Below are 23,441 nucleotides of genomic sequence, written 5' to 3'. Positions count from 1 at the left end.
TTATTATATTTTTTCATATTTTGGTGAATGACTTAGCTAAGGAAAGTTGTCAACATGTTAAGTAATACCTCATTTTGAAGACAGTATTAGTCCTTACATTGTGGTAAAAGAAATGTGGCCTTGCGCTGTACATATATCACGGTTTGTGTAGGGCTTACGTTATGGAACTTATGAATTTTTTCATATTTTTGTTAACTTTGCAAGGGAGCATGTCAGTGTGCTAAGTAATACCTCATTTTGAAGACAGTATTAATAGTTCCAACATGGTAAAAGAACTGTGTCTGTATGTTATACACATATACAGATATCAAAGATTGTCTATTACTTAGGTTATGGAAATTATGATTGTTTCATATTTTGGTAAATAACTCTGCAAGGGAACATGTCAGTGTGCCAAGTAATACATCATTTGGAAGACAGTATTACTCCTTACAACCTGGTAAAAGAACTGTGTCTGTATGCTGTACACATGTACAGATATCACAGTTTGTTTAGTCTTGTAGGATTATGAAAATTATACATTTCCACTACTTCTCATTATTATGCCCATATCTTTGCAAGGGAGCATGGTGATGACACAAATGATGCATCATTTTGAAGCTGACATTGAGCCACATAACTTTTACACTGATATGTAGCATCTGTCTGTTACAGGTGATGAGATATTAAGCTTTGTTTATTTATCAGTTATGAGAAATATAATCATCATATTTCTGTGAATATCTCTGTAAAGAAGCATCACACAGTTATGGTCAAGGTATCATTTTAAACCTGACATTCTTGCAACCAAATTAAATACAAATAGTATGGGTCTACTTGGTACATTGACCAAGATATTGTGCTTTGTTTTTCCAAAAAGGTAAAAAATATGCACAATATCAGCTTTCCTTGGCAAATATTTAATAATGACTTAGATATGCACTATCAACATTTATACTGTTGGAAAGATCAGTGTCTGCTGAACAACTTTTGCATTTACATTTTTAGTCTAGCTCTTATATTTAAAGAGTTACGAGCATTTGTTTTCTATATGGTATTACAAATGGATTTTCTGAAAATTAGCTCAGGCTGCACTGTTTTTCCTATGGTGGAAGTAAGCAGGCGGCATTTTCTGAGCTGCTGCAGAGTGAATGAGTTAAAATATCAAGGCTGCTTGGGAAGCAAGTACTTAGGTAGGTACTAGGCTATCTGCCCAAGGGCATTTATAAGCCTAACCAGAGTGTGTCGGCTTTTGCTGCCCCATTGATTAATTAACTGATCCTCTGTCAAGCAGAACCAATTAAGTGATCCCAGGGGTGTATTTTCTGTTACCCATCCACTCGTCAAGGTTTCTCTTGAAGAGTGTTAGTGAGGGGCTCTGCCTGATGTAATTTGGAATTTTGTTCCAAAGCATGGGGAGTCTCTGTGACAGGAATCTATCCCTCCAGCATGTTCTATTTATTGTTGTGGCGAGGTTTAGCTCACTGTTGCACGTGGCTCACAGTGACTTGGATTTCTTTAGGTGGAGCATGTCCATCAATTCTGAGTTTGACATGGCGTTGTAAGTCAGGCAGAGATCACCTCTGAGTAAGCGATATGCCACTGAGTACAGCCAGAGTTTTTTCAGTCGGGCTGCATAGGACATATGTTTGAGACCAGTAATCCTCTTGGTGAGGTACTTTTGTGGTCTTTCCAGCTGTTGGAAGTGTCTTGTGAGGTACATCCCAAATGGGGCATTGTACTCTATGATGGATCTAATGAGTGACGAGTAGAGGGACACTATAACCTCTTTATTTCTAGATGTGAACCCTTTAGTAATTAGATGGGCCACATAGAAGAATTTCCTAACTACCTTGGCAATATGATTGTCAAAGGAGAGATTACTGTCTACCTGGGTCCCCAGATCTCTTATTACCTCTTCTGTATTAAGGGGGCTGCCACCTATGTGATAATTTGTGGGTGTTTTGTTTTTCCCAAATGGGATGACTATGCATTTTTTGGCATTTAGCTTGAGGACATCACTTTGACACCAGGTGTCCGTCTCAGTAAGGCCCTTTTGGAGGATGTCTGTGTCAGCCGGAGAGTCGATTATGGCTCCCAGTTTGCAGTCATCAGAGAACTTGGTTAGCCATAGTCCTCCTGTGTTTGCCTGTACTTCTGAGAAGTATATGCTGAACAGTAGGGGTCCCAGGACCGAGCCTTGCGGGACACCACTTGTGACTGGTTTAGATTCAGACCTGGAGCCCACTATTCTTACTGTGTGAGTTCTGTTTGTAAGCCAGTTGGCAACCCATCTTGTGACGTAGGGGGTTTATGTTCTGGCTGGTGAGTTTTTCTGTCATACACGAGTGGGGAATGGTGTCGAAAGCCTTGGCGAGGTCAAAGTAGACTGTGTGAACCACCTTTCCCTCGTCTATGGCCTTGGTGACTGTTTCAAAGAAGTCAACCAGGTTTAGTAGGCATGATCTGCCCTTAACAAAGCCGAACTGGGTCGGGTCAAGTGTTTGGAGGTTCCCAATGTCTTTGTTAATGAGTTCCATGATGATGCGCTCCATAGCCTTGCAGACCAGGCTAGTCAGACTTATGGGACGATAGTTACCAGGGTCAGTTGTGGTCCCTCCTTTGTGGAGAGGAATAACCGTTGCTGTGCGCCATTCTATGAGCATGTAGCCTGTGGAGAGGCTTAGGCTGAACAGCATGTTTAGGTGGGGGGGGGTTAGTTCATTCTTTAGTTTGTGCAAGACGCAGCCTGGGACACCATCTGGTCCCATTGACGCTGTGTTTTTGGCTTTTGAAAGGGCTGATGTAATGTGATCCTATCTCGCCTACATTCTCTACAGATGGGTTCGGAGCCGATACTCGGCTCCGACTCGGCCACTATACAATAGAACGCAGTCTCTTATTGGCTGAGTTACCTCGTATCCCAGGATGCACCACTACTGCTTCCCCAGATCTTGTTTGTCCGCACACATGCACACACACATAGACTGTTGTTATAACACTGCCAGGTGTTTCAAGAGAGGAAGAAGTTTAATTCAGATCGTCCGGTCTCTTCTGGCCTACAAGGCAGGGGGAAGGAGGGTGGGTTATTAGGAATGTAGGCGAGATGGATCCCATACATCTAAAGTTATGGTAAGTACATAACTAAAAGATGTAATGTGATCCTATCTCGCCTACATTCTCTACAGATGGGACAGCGTCCCTAGCACCTAATTCCTGGGTGGCTCACTGGAAAACGCTCCTGAGAACCGTGGAACCGAAGGAAGCTCGACCCCTAGATGCCACATCCAATTTGTAGTGAGAAATAAAGGTGTGTAGAGAAGACCACGTGGCAGCCGCACAAATGTCACTAATAGAGAGCTTGGAATGGAAGGCTGCCGTAGTGGCCATAGCCCTGGTAGAATGTGCTTTCACTGGAACTGTAAGCTCCTTATTTGAAATGAGATAAATATGACTGATACAGTCTCTGATCCACTTGGCAATAGTGACTTTTGTAACGGCTTTGCCCAATTTACTATCCGAAAAGGACACAAACAGTTGATCTGATTTTCGTGCTTGGTGTGTCCTGTCCAAATAGAAACGCAATTGTCTATGCACATCTAAGCTGTGAAAGGTATACTCAGCTCTGTTTGAATACTTAGGGGAAAAAAAACGGTAATTCCAGTGATTGTTGCAAACAAAAGTTAGAACAAACCTTTGGTATAAAGGATGGGTTTGGTCTAAGAGATACTCTATCCTTGTGAAATACCAGGTATGGTGGTTTGACACATAGGACTTGAAGTTCTGAAACTCGCCTGGCTGATGTAATAGCAACTAGAAGAGCAGTCTTCCAAGAAAGAAATTTTAAGTCACAGGTTGCTGCCGGCTCAAAGGGCGATGAGGTTAATGCACCTAACACCACGTTAAGGTCCCACGGTGGTGCAGGATGAGATATAGGGGGCCGTAGAAGCCAAGCTCCTTTAATAAAAGCTTTGCACAACTTGTTGCTCATTAAGGGTGGTTCTACGCTCTCGTGAAAATTGGAAATAGCAGCCAATTGAACTATAATGGTAGACACCGAACAACCTTGATTGAACAGGGAAGCTAAAAACTTCAGAACCTCTGACACCGAGGCTGTCATAGGGTCTAATCCTCGGAGTTGGGCCCAAATAGCAAATCTCTTCCATTTATTGCTATACATCTTTTTAGTAGAAGTCTTGTGGGCCGAGGACAAAATATGCATGACTTCAGGGTCGAAAGAATGGCTCCTGACTATGGTCGGAAGAGGAGTAGCCAAGCTGCTAACTTCAATGAATGGAGGGACTGATGGAGCTGTCCTGACTGATGTGTATTTTTTGAATCTTTGGCTATTTTTCTTTCGAAGTTAGCCTTGGATGATTTCATGAGGGACCTTAGTTTCATACTGATACTGATCAGGGATGTCTTTCTTTCTTGGGATTTGCTTTTTTTCTGAACTAGTTTCCTCCTTCTATTGTATAACCTGTTTATTGCAGGGGTCCACCAAACTGGTTTCCTTCTCTTAGAGGAGTGAGTCTTGGTTTTGCTAGGGATGGCACGATCCATGCATCCTTCTAGGTGCGCATAGAGTGCATTTGTAAAGGTTTCTGCATCTTGGGCAGCGTTATCCTTTAGCTTGGGGGCTGTGAAACTTACCACCTCTGTCTTATGTAAGGTGAAGTTTGCTTTAGAAAGTTTTTTACTGTGGTTTCCTTAGTTGGGGGTGGTGGTGGTGGGGTGTGGACATCCAGAGTGATTAGTTTATGGTCTGATCTAACCAGTGACGGGTTGACCTCCAGTGTGGAACACCTGTCGCCCATGTTGGTGATGACCAGGTCCAATATGTTTTCACCTCTGGTAAGGGAGTTTACCAGCTGATCCAGGGCGTTTGAGTTGATGAATTCCAGGAAGCACTGGGTCTGGGAATTTGTACTCAAATAGTTTTCCCAGTGAATGGTAGGATAATTGAAATCACCCAATATCAGGGTGTTCGGTAGGACCTTCATGTTTTCCAGTGTCACCAGAAAGGTGGAGTGGTGGTCCTGGGTCATGGAGGTTGATCTGTAGCAGGCCACAATTCGCATTGCAGATTTGCCCGATGTTAGTTGCACATGGATGATCTCAGAGGTATCATGCTGTGCCACTAACCTGGAGGTGTAGGTATCCTTGATGAATATGGATACACCCCCTCCTTTTGTGTTTCAGTCCATGTTCTGTGGCTGAAACGTGTGGTATGAGTTGTAGCCCGGTAGTGCTGGGGTGCTCTCTGGAGCCTTGAACCAGGTTTCAGATACTGCACAGATATCAATGTTCTCCATACTGAGGGGTGCTTCGAGCGCATGCATTTTGAGATTTAAACTCCTGGCATTGAGTAGCATAACCCTCAGTTTTTTGTTAATTGTGCTGTTTATGGAGGTGGGTTTGACTTTTGAGCCTTACCTAAAAAAGGCACTATGGGGGCAGCAAGAGCCTTGGCCAGTATTCAAAAGCCTAGGGGTGACAGGTGCAAGCTGTCTCTTGTGAAGCAATGTGGCTTGTTGAGCATGTTGTCCCAGGCTGACAGGCACTGGATCCCCTTTGAATGACACCAGAAGCTTAGCCAATTGTTGAAATTGATCATTTTTTTCTTTATACTGGGGTATCATTCTTGGTGAGGGCAGGATGCTACTCAGGGTCAGGGTCATACCAGCCTGGGCTACATGATCAGAGAGTTCTTCCATGTCTCTTTTCTTGTAGTCCAGGGAGGTACATCTCAGGTCATTCACACCAACATGAACAATGACAGAGTCATATTTGTACTTGTTCTGGAGTGACCTGAGTGCTTGTGTTATGTGGTGGTGGCTTGTATACTTTGTTCACTTTCCAATGTACCTTAAATGTTAAATTTAATTATATTGTGCCTTGTATAGTTCACTCAGCAGACAGTATTTAGGTGCACCTGTAGACTTCTCATCTCCAGGTTGGTAAAAAAAAGCTGTTGACTTTGCAGAGGTATGAAGGAATGTTTGAAAATGTCACCCACAACACACCATTCAGCCTTCTCTTGATTAATTCTTTCTATTTGTAGACTTATTTTCTGCCAGTAAAAGCCTTTGTTAATGAAAAAAATAGATAAAGACTTTGCATATACAAAAAAGAACCACAATTGTCATGTCTTTTATCATTTTATCTTGTTTTTTAAAACCTTTACTTAAAAAAAAGTCTGTAGTTTAAACCCAAGGACATTAATATTCACCTCTTTAAAAAAAAGGAGAAATGATTGTAATTCTATAGATAATATGAATTATGCACTTTTACATCCCTCATCACACCCCAGCAACCCAAGATCCCAACATTGCGCTAACTTTAGCTTGCTTTTATCCAGCCTTTCTTACCTTGTTGCAGTGTAAGACCTGGGTACCTTATCACTGAGAAAAAGTACTTTCTTACTTTAATATCTTTAACATATAGAGCACTTACTGATAAGACTCTAAACTCACATTTAAAATACCCCTTACTGCACACTATACAAAATGACTTACAGTACAACACACACCTTACATTATGAAGTTGTTAAAGTACAAATTTAAATAATAAAGAACTTTTACCTTTTGACTCAGTCAAGAATGACACTTTAAGTTGTGCAAAGTACTTTTTTATTCCATAAACAGCGCTGGGAGGCTGCCTGCTAAAATCTTCAGAATCAGTCTCAAGAAACAAAGAGAAAAACACTTCATATACCTGTTTTATCAGCCACATGCATGCAGAATTTTGATGTCACATTACTTTTGGCAAATCAGTACATTTTAAAATATTTTTAGTCCTCGTGATTCTCGCTTAGAGCTTCATGTGAACACTTCACAAATATGCATTTGAAAACATAAGCCACCTGTGTTAAAATGTATTGTCCTTCAGCCTTGTAACATTCAGTACCAGTCCACACCGTCTCACAGAGAGCCTTGCAAAAACTCATCCCCCAGCCTGAGAAGGCCATACTGTAACTGTTGATTAATCTGGTTTCCACAGATATCTGCCACCATTCATTAACTTTATGAAACTAGACTTTCCAACCATAACATAAAATCCCTTAACTCCATTAGCACTTACTTTGCCTTCAATTATCTCTCAGTACACTATCGTTTGCTAATAGAGAGAATGCAGTTGGAAGGCACTTAAAAATATAAGGCTGCTACTTATATTAAAATGTATCTTGCATAATTATGCATCTGTTTTTCATCTTTCCCTTTCCATAAACATCTCATAAAGATTTTATTTGATGAAAGAATTTTGAAGAAACCACATGTTAATATGTATTTAGTAAAGAATAAACAAGAAACATATTTTTCCTAAACAAAATGTTCATATAAATATTAAGAAAACAATGTTTTACATGCAGTTACTTCTTCAATCCCTTCACTATCCTTCTAAATATTAATGACATAAAGTGGGATGTGCACTTTATAGTTCACCCACAGGTTTAACAAAGTCAACAAAATTCCAGTCTTTCCACCTGTTCTTGCAAAGCTGCATTTCACATGGCTTTTCCTATATCTAATGGAATTGATACTTAATTCACTAATTTCACAGTGTTGCTGGTCTTGCCTTATCCTCACCCATCTGTAATTCCTAGTTCAAGTCCAAAATAACTCTTCATTCTTCTAGTCAGTGTCATTCTTTTTTCTGTCGCTCAAGCACTTTCCTTTGGAATGATAGGAAAGGTCTCACTGGCAAAGTCTCTCATTGGGCTGTGCTATTGTCAGAAGAATGAGAAGCAGAATCCCTTTCTGTTTGCTGTCTCACCCTTTGTTGGTTAAACTTTTATTTCCTCCTTAGCCTGCTCTGCATCCAAAAATGTCTTTGATTGGCTTTCCAAGATGCTGCACACTGATCAACAGCTTAAGTTCAGCTCTCCCAGTTTGCCACTTTTAGTAAATTCAGTAAGTATACTGCCTGGATGCCAGCAAAGAAGAAAATGAAATAGAAAAGGTGAAGAGAAAATATTGACTGGGAAGAATCTTGCAGCTGTTCAGCAAAAAGCAGTTCAAGCTCCAGCTTTGCTGCAAGACATGGAATCCAGTATTTAAAATAAATGAAACATTGAAGGAGTATATAAACTCAAATAACAAAAGGCTGGAAAAAATGGAAGAAGCTTTAAAGAGATATTCAGATGAGCTGTTAAAATTGCAAAAATTAGAAGTCAAAATGAAGAAAAGGCTGGCTGAGTATGAGACTGCTCAAGAACAGATGTAACATTAGAGGACAGAGCATGTAGGGAAAATCTGAGATTTTTTGTTGTTCCAGAGAAACTAGAATGAACAGACTGTATTAATTTTATGAAGGCGCGAATAAGCAACTGGACTGGTATTCCTCAGAAGGAACTGTTAATTGAAAGGGGCACATTGTCTGTATGCTCTAAACCTGGCCATGAGAAAACTTCCAAGACCTGTGTTAGTACAGATACAATGCTACCAGCAGAAAGAGTTGATCTTGGCAAAACTGTGCAAAAGGGCAAAGTATTAAAAATTGGAGACAGTAGAGTGTTTGTGGGAAATTATTATTCACTGTACAACAGGCAAAAGAGAAACAAATTTATCCCAGCATCCAGGAAATGTCAAAAGGCAGATGTGAGATTCAATCTGCTGTATCCAACTGTCATCAGAATATTCTTTTTTTTTCCTGGAGGAATGAAGTCATTTTTGATGCAGAACAGGCTAATTTAGAAATACAGAAGTTTGTCCAATAAAAAGTGAGCCATCAAGCCGAAGGGGACTTTGCTTCTCATCTTCCGATAATAAAGCACATGGAGAGACATTACCAGTGACCCCTTTTTCAGTGTTCCAAAAGAAAATGCTTGACAGACAGAGAAAAGCCCAGGAGTTTACTAGAAAAATCGGGAATACCTTGGAATTGAACCAGAGTCTGGAGTTGGGAGATGGATATGGAGAGGAAGAAGACCAGTAACATATAAATTAATGAGTAAGTGTGAGGTTACAAAGCATCAATTTCAGAGATAAAAGCACAGGAAGTGGGTTCTTTAGAAAACAGTAGAAGGACGTTACATAGAAAAAAATGGAAATTGTGGAAACAATACATGCAGAAAAATAAGAGACTGCCTGACTGTAAAGTAATCCTCTTTCTTCCCTGTGTTGTTATCCTCTAGGTAGGGAATTTACTGAAGGTAGTTACAGATCATACCCCCTGCAATGGATGCACCAGTAGAAGAAAGGCAATATTAAGCTCTGCAGGTGGGCACTAGCACTTCCATTTCCACATCCAGCACCATCCTGGTGTTCACCTTCGTCTGCCTAGGGCACACAGACCTTCCACCAGGCTAAATGCTGATGTTTCCAGGATGGGGGAGGGGTGATCTGTAATACTGAGTTGTGGGATGTATCTAAGAGACAGAAATGAAGCATAAAAGGCATTCTTAATAGCCAACTATAAAATGGGGGGCTGGCAAGGAATCTGGCAAAGGGAATTAAGGCTGTTAAATGAGGTAATGAACAGCCATCAAGGGCATAGGGGACTGGCCCCATTAATATAAGTTACTTTCAGTTAAGGTGCCTTTCTTCTACCCCTGACCTTAAATACCATCCACTAACTACCACCTCATCCCTCTCCACTATTCTCCTAAGCACATCTGGCTTCTACCATTCTGACTCTGTGCCTGATCCTCACTCTTTACCCTTATCTACCATAAAAAAAGTTATCTCCCACTTTGCTTTTAATTTATTGCCTATCTAGTAGATTATTGCATCTATGTTTGTAATTACTCTATGCTCTTCATTTATTGTGTTGCTTAAATACTTGATATTGTTTTTGTTCATGTACAATGTAAACTTTCATGTATTATTAGGAGCTTTTCTCCCCAGGCCTCCGCTGAAATGGGTTCCTGACCCAATTGGACTTACCCGGTAAACAAATGTTAAATAACTAAATGAATAAATGATTGATTGCAGTTGTACACTTTTGCCTTTTTAAGGTCAGGACAAATTCAGCAAGGTAAAATTTTTGGAGTAAGAATCTAAAGGAGTCTGGAATACATTTATAAAAAGAGACAGAAAACAAGGCCAAAATGTTCATCTCTGAGATGGGAGTCTGATGGGAAAACTAACTTCCAGTGGATTTCCCGATCACAGACCCATTGATTCACTTGGCTGGTCGGTTATTGATAAAGACTTTGTTTCTTGCCAGTGGAAGTCCTGGTAATAGAGACTTGGATTTATCCAGTTTAAGAACTGTTGGTGTAAAGACTTTTATTTTTGTTGACTAATGTTAAATCTGAAGGTGCACTTTGAAACTGTCAGCCCTGGAGTTTGTGAATCAAAACTAAGCACTGCTTCTAGAATGACTAGTAGACTGAAATGTTTGCTTCATTGATAACTTCAGTTGCTATTTTATTTCACTTTTGCAACTTTTGTTTTTTTTTTCTTCTGTGGCCGAATAAACCTATTTTTATATTTGGTTAATAAAATCACTATTTTCAAGAAAGCCTTTGTGTGTCCGCAGCTTCAAATACCACTGCATGTGTGGGTTTGTGTATGAGACAGAGAGAGAGGGGGAGACTCTACAAGAAATAAATGTACTTTGTTTTTGCAGTCTCTGACAAGGTTAGATGGAGAGGGTACTTACAGATAAACTCCACTGTCATACTCCATTATGTACTGATATGTTAAATACTGAAATGATGAAATTATTTTTAAGAGCTTCAATCCCAGCTCTTCGTGTGGGAATGGGAGATCCTCCATTATGTACTGATATGTTAAATACCGAAATGATGAAATTATTTTTAAGAGCTTCAATCCCAGCTCTTCGTGCGGGAATGGGAGATCACCCTTGAAAATCTTTAATTCTGATCATAACAATTCCTGAAGTTGCTTGTCTAAAGAAGAAGAAAACATTTGAGGATTTATATTCCATCATGTTTAATTGATTAATATTGGATATATGTTAATAATTTATGTATATATTTTTCTATAGCATTTTATTTCTCTATATACGTAGTTAAGCCATTAAAAGAAACTCTCTCCTCATAGCACATCTCAATATACGCAGCATTAATAATAAAATCCCACACCTTCATGCCCTACTAGATGTCCACCAATTTGATATCCTATGCCTATCTGAAACATGGCTTAAACCCACAATCAAAGACAGTGAAGTCACCCCTCCTGGTTATAATATCATTAGAAAAGACCGTACTACCAAAAAGGGAGGAGGGGTTGCAGTCCTCCATAAAACCACACTACAAATTAGTACCTTTGACCTCAACCCACCCTTAGACAACAAAGCTGAAATTCTGATCACTAAACTTCAGGTCAACCCTAATAAAGCCATTAATGTCATCTGCCTATACCTACCACCTGGTAACAATATTAACACCCTCAAAAATATCCTTAATTGGCTTACTATCAACCTCCCACAGGAAACTATAATTCTAGGTGACCTTAATATTGATTGGCAGTCCTGTAATAGTTCACACCCCTCTACCCATATCAACCTATATGGCTTTACTCAAACTATCAACTCCTCTACCAGAACTCACAAGCCCAACAACAAAAAAACTATCCTGGACTGGATACTTACTAATAATCCTCTACATTCCTACAAAGTAGGAACCCTCCCAGATGATCTTAGTGACCATTCCCTAACCTATTTTATTAGATCTAAAACCAACCTTACACATCCCAATACTGCCAGAACTGTTCACTCCAAAAAACAATTTAACCATGATCTATTCCTTACAGAACTTAAACAATGCAATTGGACACTTCTAAAATATCTTCCACTTGATGAAGCAGTATCATATTTTAATTCCACATTCTTATCCTTATACATTCTATTAGATGTAAAGCTAAACCAGCTCCCTGGCTCTCAAACACTTCAAGGCATAAAATCCATCTGAGAAACAAAGCTTGGGTTAAATGGCGTTCTACAAAAAACCCATTAGATCACTTAATTTTCAAACAACTAAGAAATGACACTAAAAAAGCCATTGTACTAGATAAAAAGAACTTTTACCTCCAAGTACAGCAAACCCATGTTAATAAACCACAAATGTTCTGGAAAAGCATTAACAAACTTCTTCATCCAGGGCAATCAGTCACCCCTAACCCTCTAGGCTCGAACCCAGATAATCCCATCGACACTGCCAACTCCTTTAACTCCTCCTTTACCAATGCCATCCAATCTCTTGCTAGTCATCTTACACCAGATATTGCAAACCTTCCTAATTCATCTGTAAATCCTCCACCTTCCTTTCTAATCCATCCAGTGCCCACATCCACTATTTGCTCTCTACTACGTAAACTTAAACCTTCCACCCCCTCAGCTGACCAACTCCCAGCAGAATACCTTCAAATAGGTGCTAAATCTATAGCCTACCCTATATCCATTCTTATCAATAGAACCATTAGTGAAGGAAATATCCCGTCCATCTGGAGGATTTCCTATATCATTCCTCTACACAAAGGTGGGAACTCAAATGATTTCTCTAATTTTCATCCCATAGCCTTGCTATCTCCCCTCGCAAAAATTAGTGAAAAGTGTATCCAGAAACAACTACTCAACCATCTGCTCCAAAATAAACTTCTGGCTAACTGTCAACATGGCCTCAGACCTTACCATAGTACCACCACTGCCCTGCTATCTTTTACAGATTGTATTAACAATAATCGGAACAACGGCCTTCATTCCTCAGCAGTTTTTGTTGATTTATCCAAAGCCTTCGACATGGTTCATCACCACCTGCTCTTACACATCATGCAATCTCTGTCCTTAGACCCATTAACTATCAACTGGTTCAAATCTTACCTTGATAACAGGAAACAAGCAGTACTCTGGCACAATAATCTATCAAATCTCCTACCTATATCCCTTGGTGTCCCTCAGGGCTCCATATTAGGGCCACTCCTATTTTCCATCTACACTAATGATCTTCACTCAGCAATTCCTTACTCTACCTGCATTCAATATGCAGATGACTCCACCATTATCTGCTCAGCTACCTCTCAAATTAAACTGCAAACCTTGACCCAGAATGCATTTAACACTGTGGAACAATGGTTTACTAACCGCTGCCTCCTCCTTAATTCCAAGAAAACAAAACTGCTACTCTTCCCCCAACACGTATGTCCACCCCCATACAATTTTCACTTACATCCAACAATGGTACTGTTATCTCTCCAGACCCAACTACCAAGCTCCTAGGAGTAACTATTGACAACAACCTCAACTTTGACACACATATTAACACCACAATAAAAACTGTCAACAAGAAACTTGGATCCCTCTATAGAATCAAACCTTTTCTCACTACAACAGCCAGGACTGCTATAGCCAGAACTCATCTCATCTCTACTCTACTCTATGCCTCACCCATATTCACAAACCTTTCTAAAACCAACATTAACAAGCTCACTGTATCATATAATAACATTGCTAGATTTGCTGCTGCCTCCCCTTACCATACTCATCACTGTCTAAACCTTTTACAACTTGATTGGTTAGAATTTCATCAGCATCTTCATCTTTCTCAGCTTACTATTGCCCATAAAAGCCTGTATCAACCCTCAAATACTCCTATTCTCTCAAGACTACTTACCCCCTACCATAATCCAAAAACTTATGCTCAGCTAATAAACTACTGTTTAACACCTGTAGAGCTCATAACCTAGCAGGTGACTCCCTCTTCTGTAACACCGTTGGTAAACTATGGAATCTACTACCTACTAAACTTACAACTCTCTCCTCTCATACACTTTTCAAAAGAAGTTCAAGCTTCATCTCAAAAAACACTGGTTATGTTCCTGTATTACCCCTGACTAATTGCTTTATCCTCTAGCATTAACCACCTGCATCAACTTCCATTCACTTTCCAACCTTTTATTTATATTTTCTTTTTTCTGAATCCTGGGACTTTAGTCTTCATAAGTCTTCTTAAGTCTTCACATATATTTCCTTATTATCAACATTGGTAACTGCCTTCCACACTATACATTGTATATATTCTATGATGACTTTTTTTTCAAAACCTTACTTAAAATGTTTTTATCATATTATTCTCTAGACTTTTTCATGACCTTATTTAAAAATGTGTATCTTTTATTTTTATTATTATTATATTTCTCTTCTTTTCTATTTTGTCATTTTATATGTTGTTATTGTTTTTTATCTATATTGCTTTGCGCATGGAGCTTTTCTCCCCAGGCCTGTACTGAAAATGGACATGTATCCAGCTAGACTAGCCCGGTCAACAAATGTAAAATAAAAAATAAAATAAAAAATAAAAGAAATATAATATATTTGAAGTTCGCAGAGAATAATGTGTTATGAATGAAAACCTTTAATTCTGGTAATACTAACTCCTGAAATTGCTTCACCTAAGATGAAAACACAAACAGAGCTACATAAAGAGGCAGTTAGAACACCAAAAACGTCAGAGGTTTCTTGCTGCCAAACTGTGCCCCCTCTACAGGCTTCATGGAATTGATGGTTTGCTAGCAGTCCTTCAAGATTGTGTAGATAAGTACCCCACTGGGGAAAACTTTGCACTTTTTTTCCTACAGAAAACCTTTGTTTTTATTATAAATGTAATTATATTTGCTAGGAAAATTAATTTTAATGACCGGTCACTACTTGTAGGTAGTATATGCTTGTGTGTGAAAACTGTAAAATATGTTTTTCTACATATTCAAGTAGATTTAGTGTGTTAGCAGGCATAATAGTGTGGTTTTAGGCACTGCATTTATTTCAATTTTTTTTTTTTTTTTTTTTTATATACCTCAAAACTGTTATTTTTCTGTTGGGAGGTATACTGATTTTTACATGCTTTGCTATCTGTCTTTTCAGGCTCTTTTATCAGCTGTACCATGGAGAAGTTACTGGTCCTGGCTTTTCCTTCCCCATCCACAAGAAGAAGAAATTTGCTAGGTAGTCTTTGTGCATCAGTTTGGTTTCTTCACTGCTTCAGTGGCTGATGGGCCACTCTGCTGTGACTTTACTTGGTTCCTTGGACCGCTCATTGATGTCTCTTGGCCCCAGTGGTGTAGCTCCACAGCAAGCTACTGAATACCTGGAGTTAGATATGTCCTCCATGGCTGTAGAGGGTGAAGCAGGTGAAGGTTTACCACATAGCCAGGCTAAGTATAGTGTGCCTGCCATCAGTCAATCGTTTTCTGGGGAGTTTCCCCAGGAAAAGAAAAAAAATGTTACTTCTGCTCTTTCTATTGCTATGGGCAGGGACAACTTGCTAACAAATTAATGTCTGCTTTTAATGTTTCAGATCCTCTTTTTTCACTTACTTCAAATAGAAAAAAAGGTTTCTCTCTCATTCTGACACTGATTTTCAGTCAAGAGACTAGGGAATGGATGGGGAGTTTTTTTCTTCAGTTTTATTATTTAGAGCACATGTAAGGGCGCTCTTAAGTATTCATATCTGGATGGTCACTGAGGGTGGACCCAAGTAGCTTAGGCCACTACAACCTTGATTTGTTAGAGCATCTACTGTTATTACTTACACAACTGTACTTTCCACCCCGGGCTTTCTGCATAAAAGCTTGGTGGACAGATGCCTTTTAGTTCCCATGGATGGGAATGATTCTGTTTACCTTTCTTCTGATAACCAAAGTCCTTTTAAAAATCCAGAGAGTGTTCAAATAATACTTGTATGTCCCTTTTGGACCAGGCAACAGTTATTGTCTCTTCTTTTGAAAATGGCCAAGGGGAATTGCCATAACTTCTTCTCAGAATGAACGTTCTCATGTAGGACAGGAGCACTCTGATCCACCCAAGTCTTCATGTTCAACTCACAGTCTGGGTGACAGAATTTTAATTTCTTTTAGGCACCTTTTTTTTGAGGATATGCAGCAGGTATAGCCTATACCAACCTATGAACCTATGGTATAAAAGGAGGCTAAGAAACTTGTTGCTAGAAAATCATATATGGCAAAGTGGAAGAGATTTTCTAGTTGGTGCCAAGATCTTTAATGCTCAAAACCCATTCGTTCTGCATTATTTGTGTGATTTGTTAAGTTCTGGTCTGTCTTCCAGTTCCGTTAAAATCCATCTTTCAGTCATTTGTGTCTGACTATCAACCTACCCCATTTCCTGTTTATGTCAAAGGGGTATTACATATTTGTCCATGTAGAAAACAGGTGGCTCCTCCACAGCGTCTTGACTTTGTGCTGGAAAGGCTTGCACTTTCTCCTCTTGAACTAGCTCACTAGCCTGATTTAAGGGTCATAACATGGTAAGTGTTGCTCACTACTTTGACCTCAACTAGAAGATTATCTGAGTTACAAGGGCTTATGGTAACCCATCTCAATATTCACAAGTGTAGGGTATTCTTGAGAACTAACCATTCTTTTATACCAAAAGTAGTTTCAAAGTTCACTTTGAACTAATCTATTCATCTCTTGGTATACTATCCTGAGTCAAAAATAAGAGAAAAAATTTTATACACCCTGCATTTTCACGGACAACTCCGATACTACACTGACAAGACCCAAAGGATTTCAGAAATTATAATCAATTGTTTGCTGATTTTGAAGGTGAAAAGAAAGGACAACCTTTGTCAAAGCTGACTGTTTCTACATGGTTGTTCCATGCTATTCAGTTTTGTTATTCCCTTCGTGGAAAGTTACTCTCAGGCAAAGTCACAGCCTACCCTACCAGGGCTGTGGGGGTTCCATTCATGTAGTCGAACATTTACAAGTTCGAACCACATATGGTCAAGACCATACATTCAAATTTGTAAAAGTTTGAGCGTTTGGATGGAAATTTCCATAGGCAGAGGTTTCTGTTCATTTCAATGTGGTGCAGTCTCGGAGTTGGTATATTTAAGTAGCGGGGGTATGGGAGGCACAGCCCCCCATATGGGGGGTGCAGGGGGGCTTGACCCCTGCTTACAACAAGTTATTGTTTTGTACGTTGCATTTTTTTTTGTATAGTCGAAGTTCTGTAACTTCGAACTTAATGGTTCAGTCATTAGGTGTTCGGAGTTACAGAACTTCGACTATCTAATGTAGACCCAGGCTGTGGTTACTTCAGCTGTATTTTGGAAAGGGTTGAACTCTAGAAACATTTTAGAGGCAGCAACTTGGTCTTCTGTACATATGTTTACCAAGTACTATAAGACTGATTTTCTCCAGCTCTAAGACACAGTTTGCTAGTACTATTCCCCAGGGGCTGCTGGATTCTGATCTTTTCTCCTCCTCCCCTTCTATCTACGTTTTGGTAGCTTAGGCTACTACAGCAGTGATCTAATGATGAATATAGTACAGTTGTGTAAGTAAAGTTTACCATAACAGTAGATGTTTGAATAGCTCACTGATGTAATTCAAACACCATCCCTCCTTCATTTTTTTCCCAGGGTTAGGGTCTCTGTCTTTCCCCTCTTCTGTCTTCAGGGCTCTAACCTCCCTTCCCGGGGGGGGGGGGGCAGGAAAATCCTGAATTTTGTCTACTTTTATACTGGCATTTTCTCATGCCTCAACAGATTATGGGCATGTGGAATGTGCCCTAAATGTTTGGAAGTTGACCAGATACTCAGTTCTTGGCAGCTTATGTCCCTTATAGCTCAGACTACTGCAACTATGATCTATTGTAACATTTACTGTTGCAGTAAATTTACTTAACAACTCTATTTTCTGAGCCAGAATTCCTTTCAAACAGGCTTGAAAAACAGAGGCCTTTTCTTTTCTATTGTTCAGAATGTTCCTTTATGTCTTCCCATCATTTTTTTCTGAAAACCAGAGTCTTGCTAAAGATAAAGAAGTACTCTCCAAAGATATTCCTGGTAACTTCTTTTTGGCCTAGACAACATTAGTTCTCCCTTCTCATGCACTTTGCCAGGGACAATTACCAAAAACTTCCTCATAGAATGGACCTACTCACACAGGACTAAGGTCTTCTTATCGACCCCAGCAATCTAAACCTACACCTGACTGTATGTAAAATAGATTTTTAATCCCATTTAGGCAGCTGCTTTAAGTGGGCTTGCAGCAGGTATTAAAAAAAATTTGGAAACTTGCTGCTTTGCAACCATATTTACACAAGTGGAAAAAGGATTTCTAGTCAGTGCCGTAATAGACTTTGTTTAGACTGAGACTCTGTCTGGGCTGGGGCTGTAGTGGTTCTACAATACCGTGTATGAATTGCTCAAATCAGACCTGTCTTACACTTCTGTCAAAATGCATCTTCTGGTCATCTTTGTTCACCTGCTGTTAGATTCCCCCTATTTCCCTTGTTTAAAGTCAAACAGTTCTTTAAAGAAGGTTTGCATATTGGACCACCTAGGAGTAGGTGGCTCTGTCCAAAGATCTTAGTTTTATATTGGAAAAGCTGACTCAATCTCCATTTGAACTTGCATTTAGCTTTTCCGTAAAGTTTCTTACTTGAAACACAATTTTACTTATTGCTCTGACTTCTTCTGCATGAGTATCTGAGTTGTAAGCACTCATGTCCTCCCAGCCCTTTTTGTTTTTTTCACAGAGGGTGAATCTTAAAACTAGTCCTTCTTTCATGCTTAAATTGTTTCTGACTTTACCTTGAATCAATTTATTCATCTTCTTTTATTCTTCCTTGACCCTAAAAAGGGGAGAGAGAATTCTGTATTCACTTGATGTCCACAGGCAACTCACAAACCACTTGGACAAGACAAAAGATTTCAGAATGTCAGGCCAACTCTTTATTTCCTTTAAAGATTGAAAAAAAAGAGAGAGACAGCCAGTTTCCAAGCAAACGACTTCCATCCAGGTGGCTCTCCAGGGTATTCAGTTTTGTTATTCACATCAGGACAAAAGCCCCCTCAGAATGTCAAGGCACTTCTACTACAGCTGTGGCAGCTTATGTGATCTTTTTGAAAGGGATGGACTATTAATGCTGTTCTAGCGGTATCAGCTCTGTCCTCTATGCACACTTTCACTAAGCACTACAGAATTTACCTTTTACTAAGGCCAGAACAGATTTGTTAGATCTATTCTTCAGGGTCTTCTGAACTCTGATCCTGCTTCCTCTATCCTTACTGTGTAAGTTTTTACAATCATTCTGTATAGCTTTATGCTACTGCAGTAGTGATCTAATAATGAATGTAGTACATTTGTGTAAGTAAATTTACTGGAACAGTAACTATCACTGTTGTAGTTGTTGTAGTACTAACACCCTCCCTCCTTAACCTTGTTCTTTTTTTTTTTTAATACCAGTGACTACATGACACTGGCAGCTTGTAATGCTTTTTTTTTCTAGAGCTGTGGACTTCACCCTCCTTAGGTTATGAAAACTCTGAATTTTGGCACCCATATGTCATTTTTCCACCAGCATGCTCTCATGCTTGAGCATGCATGTGGCGTGTGAGGCAGGTATCCAAAAACTTTAGTATATTGGCTGGATGCCTGATGTCCTTGGCAATATGTGTACTATATAGTTTAATGCTACTGCAACAGTGATATTATTTAGGCATCTACTGTTATGGTAAGTTTACTTACACAAGGATACTTTCTGATGAAAAGTTCTTTTTTGAGGGATCTCTTCAACGAATGAGGTATGACCTTATTGGGGCAGACAGTATGCAAAGTGTGGTTATAAATCCTGAGTTTTATAAAATGGAGCAACTAGATGGAAGAAGTACCAAATGCTTTTGCTTGGGGAGGGGGAAAGAATAAAAAGCTTCACAATAATTTTATAATTCAACATTAATAACATGTCTGTTCTTTTTTCCTCTTTTGTACTGCAGTTCTTCAGTGTATTTGTTTCGGTTGATGGCAGTGGTAGTTCATCATGGTGACATGCACTCTGGACACTTTGTGACTTACCGTCGTTCACCACAGTCTTCAAAGAACCATGTGACTTCTAATATGCAGTGGCTCTGGATCTCAGATGACTCTGTTCGTAAAGCCAGCTTACAGGAGGTGCTATCCTCTAATGCTTACTTGTTATTTTATGAGCGTATCAGAGCCACACAGCACAGCCTGAGCTGAAAGTACAGCTGGATTGATTGGCTTACTGAGATGGAGTTATGGTGACAGGTAGAAATATTATGCAGAAGACTTGGAGTGTTGTGGAAGGAGGCTGAACCCAGTACAGGGTTTAAAACATTTCAGAACTCCTTTTGGTGCATCCAATACAAAGGGTAGATTAAAGCTGCCATATCTTTTGGATATATAATCAAAGACTTCTGAAGCTGGACCTGTGATTTTATTTCTGTGTATGTTGCTAATTATAAAATTTAACAGCGGCCTTCTTTCCCAGTAAAAAGAGAGAGAGAGAGAGAGAGACATAAAGTATGCAGGTATGGGAAAGATTGTGCCTTCTTTGGCTTTAATCACATGCCACCGAAAGGGTACTGACATAATGATATATCATGCATTGTTTGGACTGAGCTTTCCAACTCCACTTATCATACTGTATTTCAGTGTAATCCTTGAAATCTGTAACTCAGTTTATTCAGTTTTCAGACTACATTCAAAACCTGAAGATCATATCCCAAAGAAGTGGCACTGAACTACCAAACAGAATGCCATTGTTAGGACATGCTATAGTTAAACGCTGTTAAATTTTCAACAGAATTTTAGCTGCAATTATGAAGTCAGTTACATTTTATGAGGAGTACCTCAGGTGAGCTTCGATCATGTAGTGTGATTATTAGGATTCGTATGTCAAAATTCTGATCAGAATGAAAAAATACGTGTTATGTCAGGACTAGAACATAATTCAAGCACTGATTAAAGAGTGAGGGTAAAGTAAATAAATAAAATTTTAGGACAGTATCAGCCGTAAGGTACTTACAGATATTTAAACTGTGATTTTTCCAGTATGTCTGTAGGTATTTGTACAGTGCATGAGCGGGCATCCTGCTATGGCTGATGTCCCATTCATGATTGGTTCTTTGCCTTATGTCCAGTGCTTGGTGGGATAGGGTCCAGGTCCCTCCTGATAGATGGATGGATGGCTGTATAGATAACCCCTGCCATATGGTAGAGCCAAAACAAACCAGTGCATGATACCTCTGTAGCTTCACTGCACAACTGAGGCAAAGTAGGCAGTCCTAGCAAAACAACCAGCATTTGAGGCAGCAGTGCAATAACATTTATTATCAGAGAATGAAAATGAACAGTTTTTGGCTAGCATCTTTCTCAGTTGATAAAGCACAGTTGGCATGACTCTTACTTTCTGATCACGGTACAAGTCCATAAGTTACTCTACGTACTTTCCACACACACTATGAAATGCCCACCAAAACACATAAATTATTGTTTGTATACTTTAAGTAATAGAAAAGGAAAGTAAAAGAAGATATTCTTTCTGTCATCAGGCCATCTTTCTATCATCAGGACACCACTCTTGTACTAAATTGCTGTGCCTCATACACAACACACCACACCACTAATATTTAATTAATAATCCTCTACAAACTGTCATCCCATACTTTAGCTACCTCCTTACTAACATACCCTCACCCTGAGAAGCCCAAAGTACTCTGGGACAAATTGGGTTGGGGCGCACAGCTAGACTTATAAAGGCCTCGCAGTCATTAGCCTACTGAACAACCTGTGACCTTATATTTATATCTTTGTTTCTACCTTCTGCTTTCATCTTGCATATTTATTACACTGGAGGCAATTTTTTCTGCATTTCTTTGTACTTGCTTTTTTTTTATACAAAACTAAGTAATGTGTGCACATAGGAAAACTTTATGTGATACTTCCTTAACCTTTATACATAACATTATTTTGCACGACTTTTAACGTAACGAGACAGATGAAAATAGAAACCATGTCATATTATATTACTCTTCCAAGTTATTATTCAGTACTATGGTTACTACTTGTCTGTTTCCAGTTTTAAGTCAAAGTAGTATTTTTATGTAGCATTTTTTATCAGTCTACCACTTACATTACTTTTCCAAATTGTTATTCGTTAGAATACATTACCATGTTCTATTTCTTACTCAAAATTTTCTATATAGTTTTTCATCACTCTATTTCTATTTGCCATCTTCCTTCATTTAATACGTCAGTATCACTGAATTCCATCTTGTATTCCGGTACATATAATATTCAGTAAAAAAATAAAATTGCTGCCTAAGAAACACAGGCTTGATTCTCACTAGATTTTCCTGAATAAGTATTGCATATTTTTGCAGATAAAGACAAATTTGTATTTGTTTTTACTGTAAATATATATCCATATAATATATGTAAATTAAAGGATAGAAAGTTCACACAGACCAACCATTTAGTAAAAACTACAAGAAAGACCCAAGCAAGCCGAAGTCCTCACTGTGTAATACCTTAAACCTCCTGTAGTGGAGTCCCATGGGATATATGCAAATTTCCCATTAAGGACATACCCCGGTTTTAGCTACATGGTTTCTGAATGACAATATTTTATTTTTTTTTAAGTCTTCAGTGGTGCATTCAGGCCAATAAAGCCAAACCTCACTAGCTAGTGTCCGGATATGTATGTGTAGTGTATCCTAGTGTTTTTTGTGGTGGTACTGTTAGGGAAGGGGTTTTTCATAAAGAAATGTGCAGGGTTAGGGGTAAGGTTAGCACATGTGAGGTCGTCCATGTGCACTAACTACAACCTTCAGGTTTGTGCAACCTTACGGTCACAGGGATTGCATGCGTAAAGCAAATGTCTGTTCTCAGTGGAATCAGATGTCTTTTCCCATTCATCCTCTCTGACAGTATCACTATCTCTCAGTTCAACAGTTTTCTTTTTTCTTTGTCTTCTTGTTCCACTTACAACCAGATGGGTCTCTTAGGTACTGTTTTTATTTTCCTAACTGCCTCATTAAGACTGTCAAAGATCAACACTTTACCATTATACATTTAAAGTTGCAGGGAATGACAAATTAAATTTTATTTTGTCTTCATTTGCACTCCTTTGTCACTTCTACATGTTTCAGTGTCAGCTCAAAGTAATCATGTTCTACCAATATAGGTATTCCAGACATTGACAGCTTTCATTTTTGTTTGTCACAACTACTAGAATAAAAGTTCTTTTTCATAACATATCAGAAGCTCTTTTGGTAGTAGTCTATGTTTTTCATATCTGAGTTCTGAGCCTGGCAGTGGCTGGCATTTTGCACATGCTACCCCCAAGGAATTGTCAGTGAATCCATTGTACTCCATCATGAATTTCACTTATTCCATCAAGTTCATCCTTTCATCACCTTCCAAACAATAAAAATGTTTTCTTGCATTTCCTCCATTTCATTTAAATGCTGCTCAATACGAGTTGTTTTACTACCTCCATTGCCTTAAACTGCATTTCACTATTTTGGTGTAACAGATGTGATGGCACATCGTGGCTGCCTGCTGGTCATGTGGGAACTCCATTCATTTAACCACTCTCATGTATTGTATGTATGTTTCAGGCAGCCCATTTGGGTTCCACAACTCATTCCATATGACTTTCAAACTATTTGCAGCCTGTACAGTGTCCAATCTTAATACTTCTTTTGTTTCTCTATTGTTTGAGTG

At 39.1% G+C, this 23,441-nt stretch overlaps 1 protein-coding gene across 2 annotated transcripts in view; it reads left to right on the top strand.

The window, feature by feature from the left end:
- USP30 (ubiquitin specific peptidase 30) overlaps positions 1 to 23,160 on the top strand; it is an 811,144-nt gene extending 787,984 nt beyond the window's left edge. For both annotated transcript variants that reach the window (XM_044068521.1, XM_044068522.1), the window contains exon 13: positions 19,688 to 23,160. In XM_044068521.1, coding sequence (XP_043924456.1) covers positions 19,688 to 19,931 — 244 coding nt within the window. In that variant the 3' untranslated portion in view covers positions 19,932 to 23,160. The remainder of the gene's footprint in view (positions 1 to 19,687) is intronic.
- The last annotated feature ends 281 nt before the right edge of the window (positions 23,161 to 23,441 follow it).

The sequence above is a fragment of the Protopterus annectens genome, chromosome 4.part0 (genome assembly GCF_019279795.1).
Source record: "Protopterus annectens isolate FY-2018-M chromosome 4.part0, PAN1.0, whole genome shotgun sequence".
Classification (NCBI taxonomy): Eukaryota; Metazoa; Chordata; order Ceratodontiformes; family Protopteridae; genus Protopterus; species Protopterus annectens.
The sequence above is the reverse complement of the archived record's forward strand: the minus strand, read 5'-3'. Positions and strand labels throughout refer to the sequence as shown.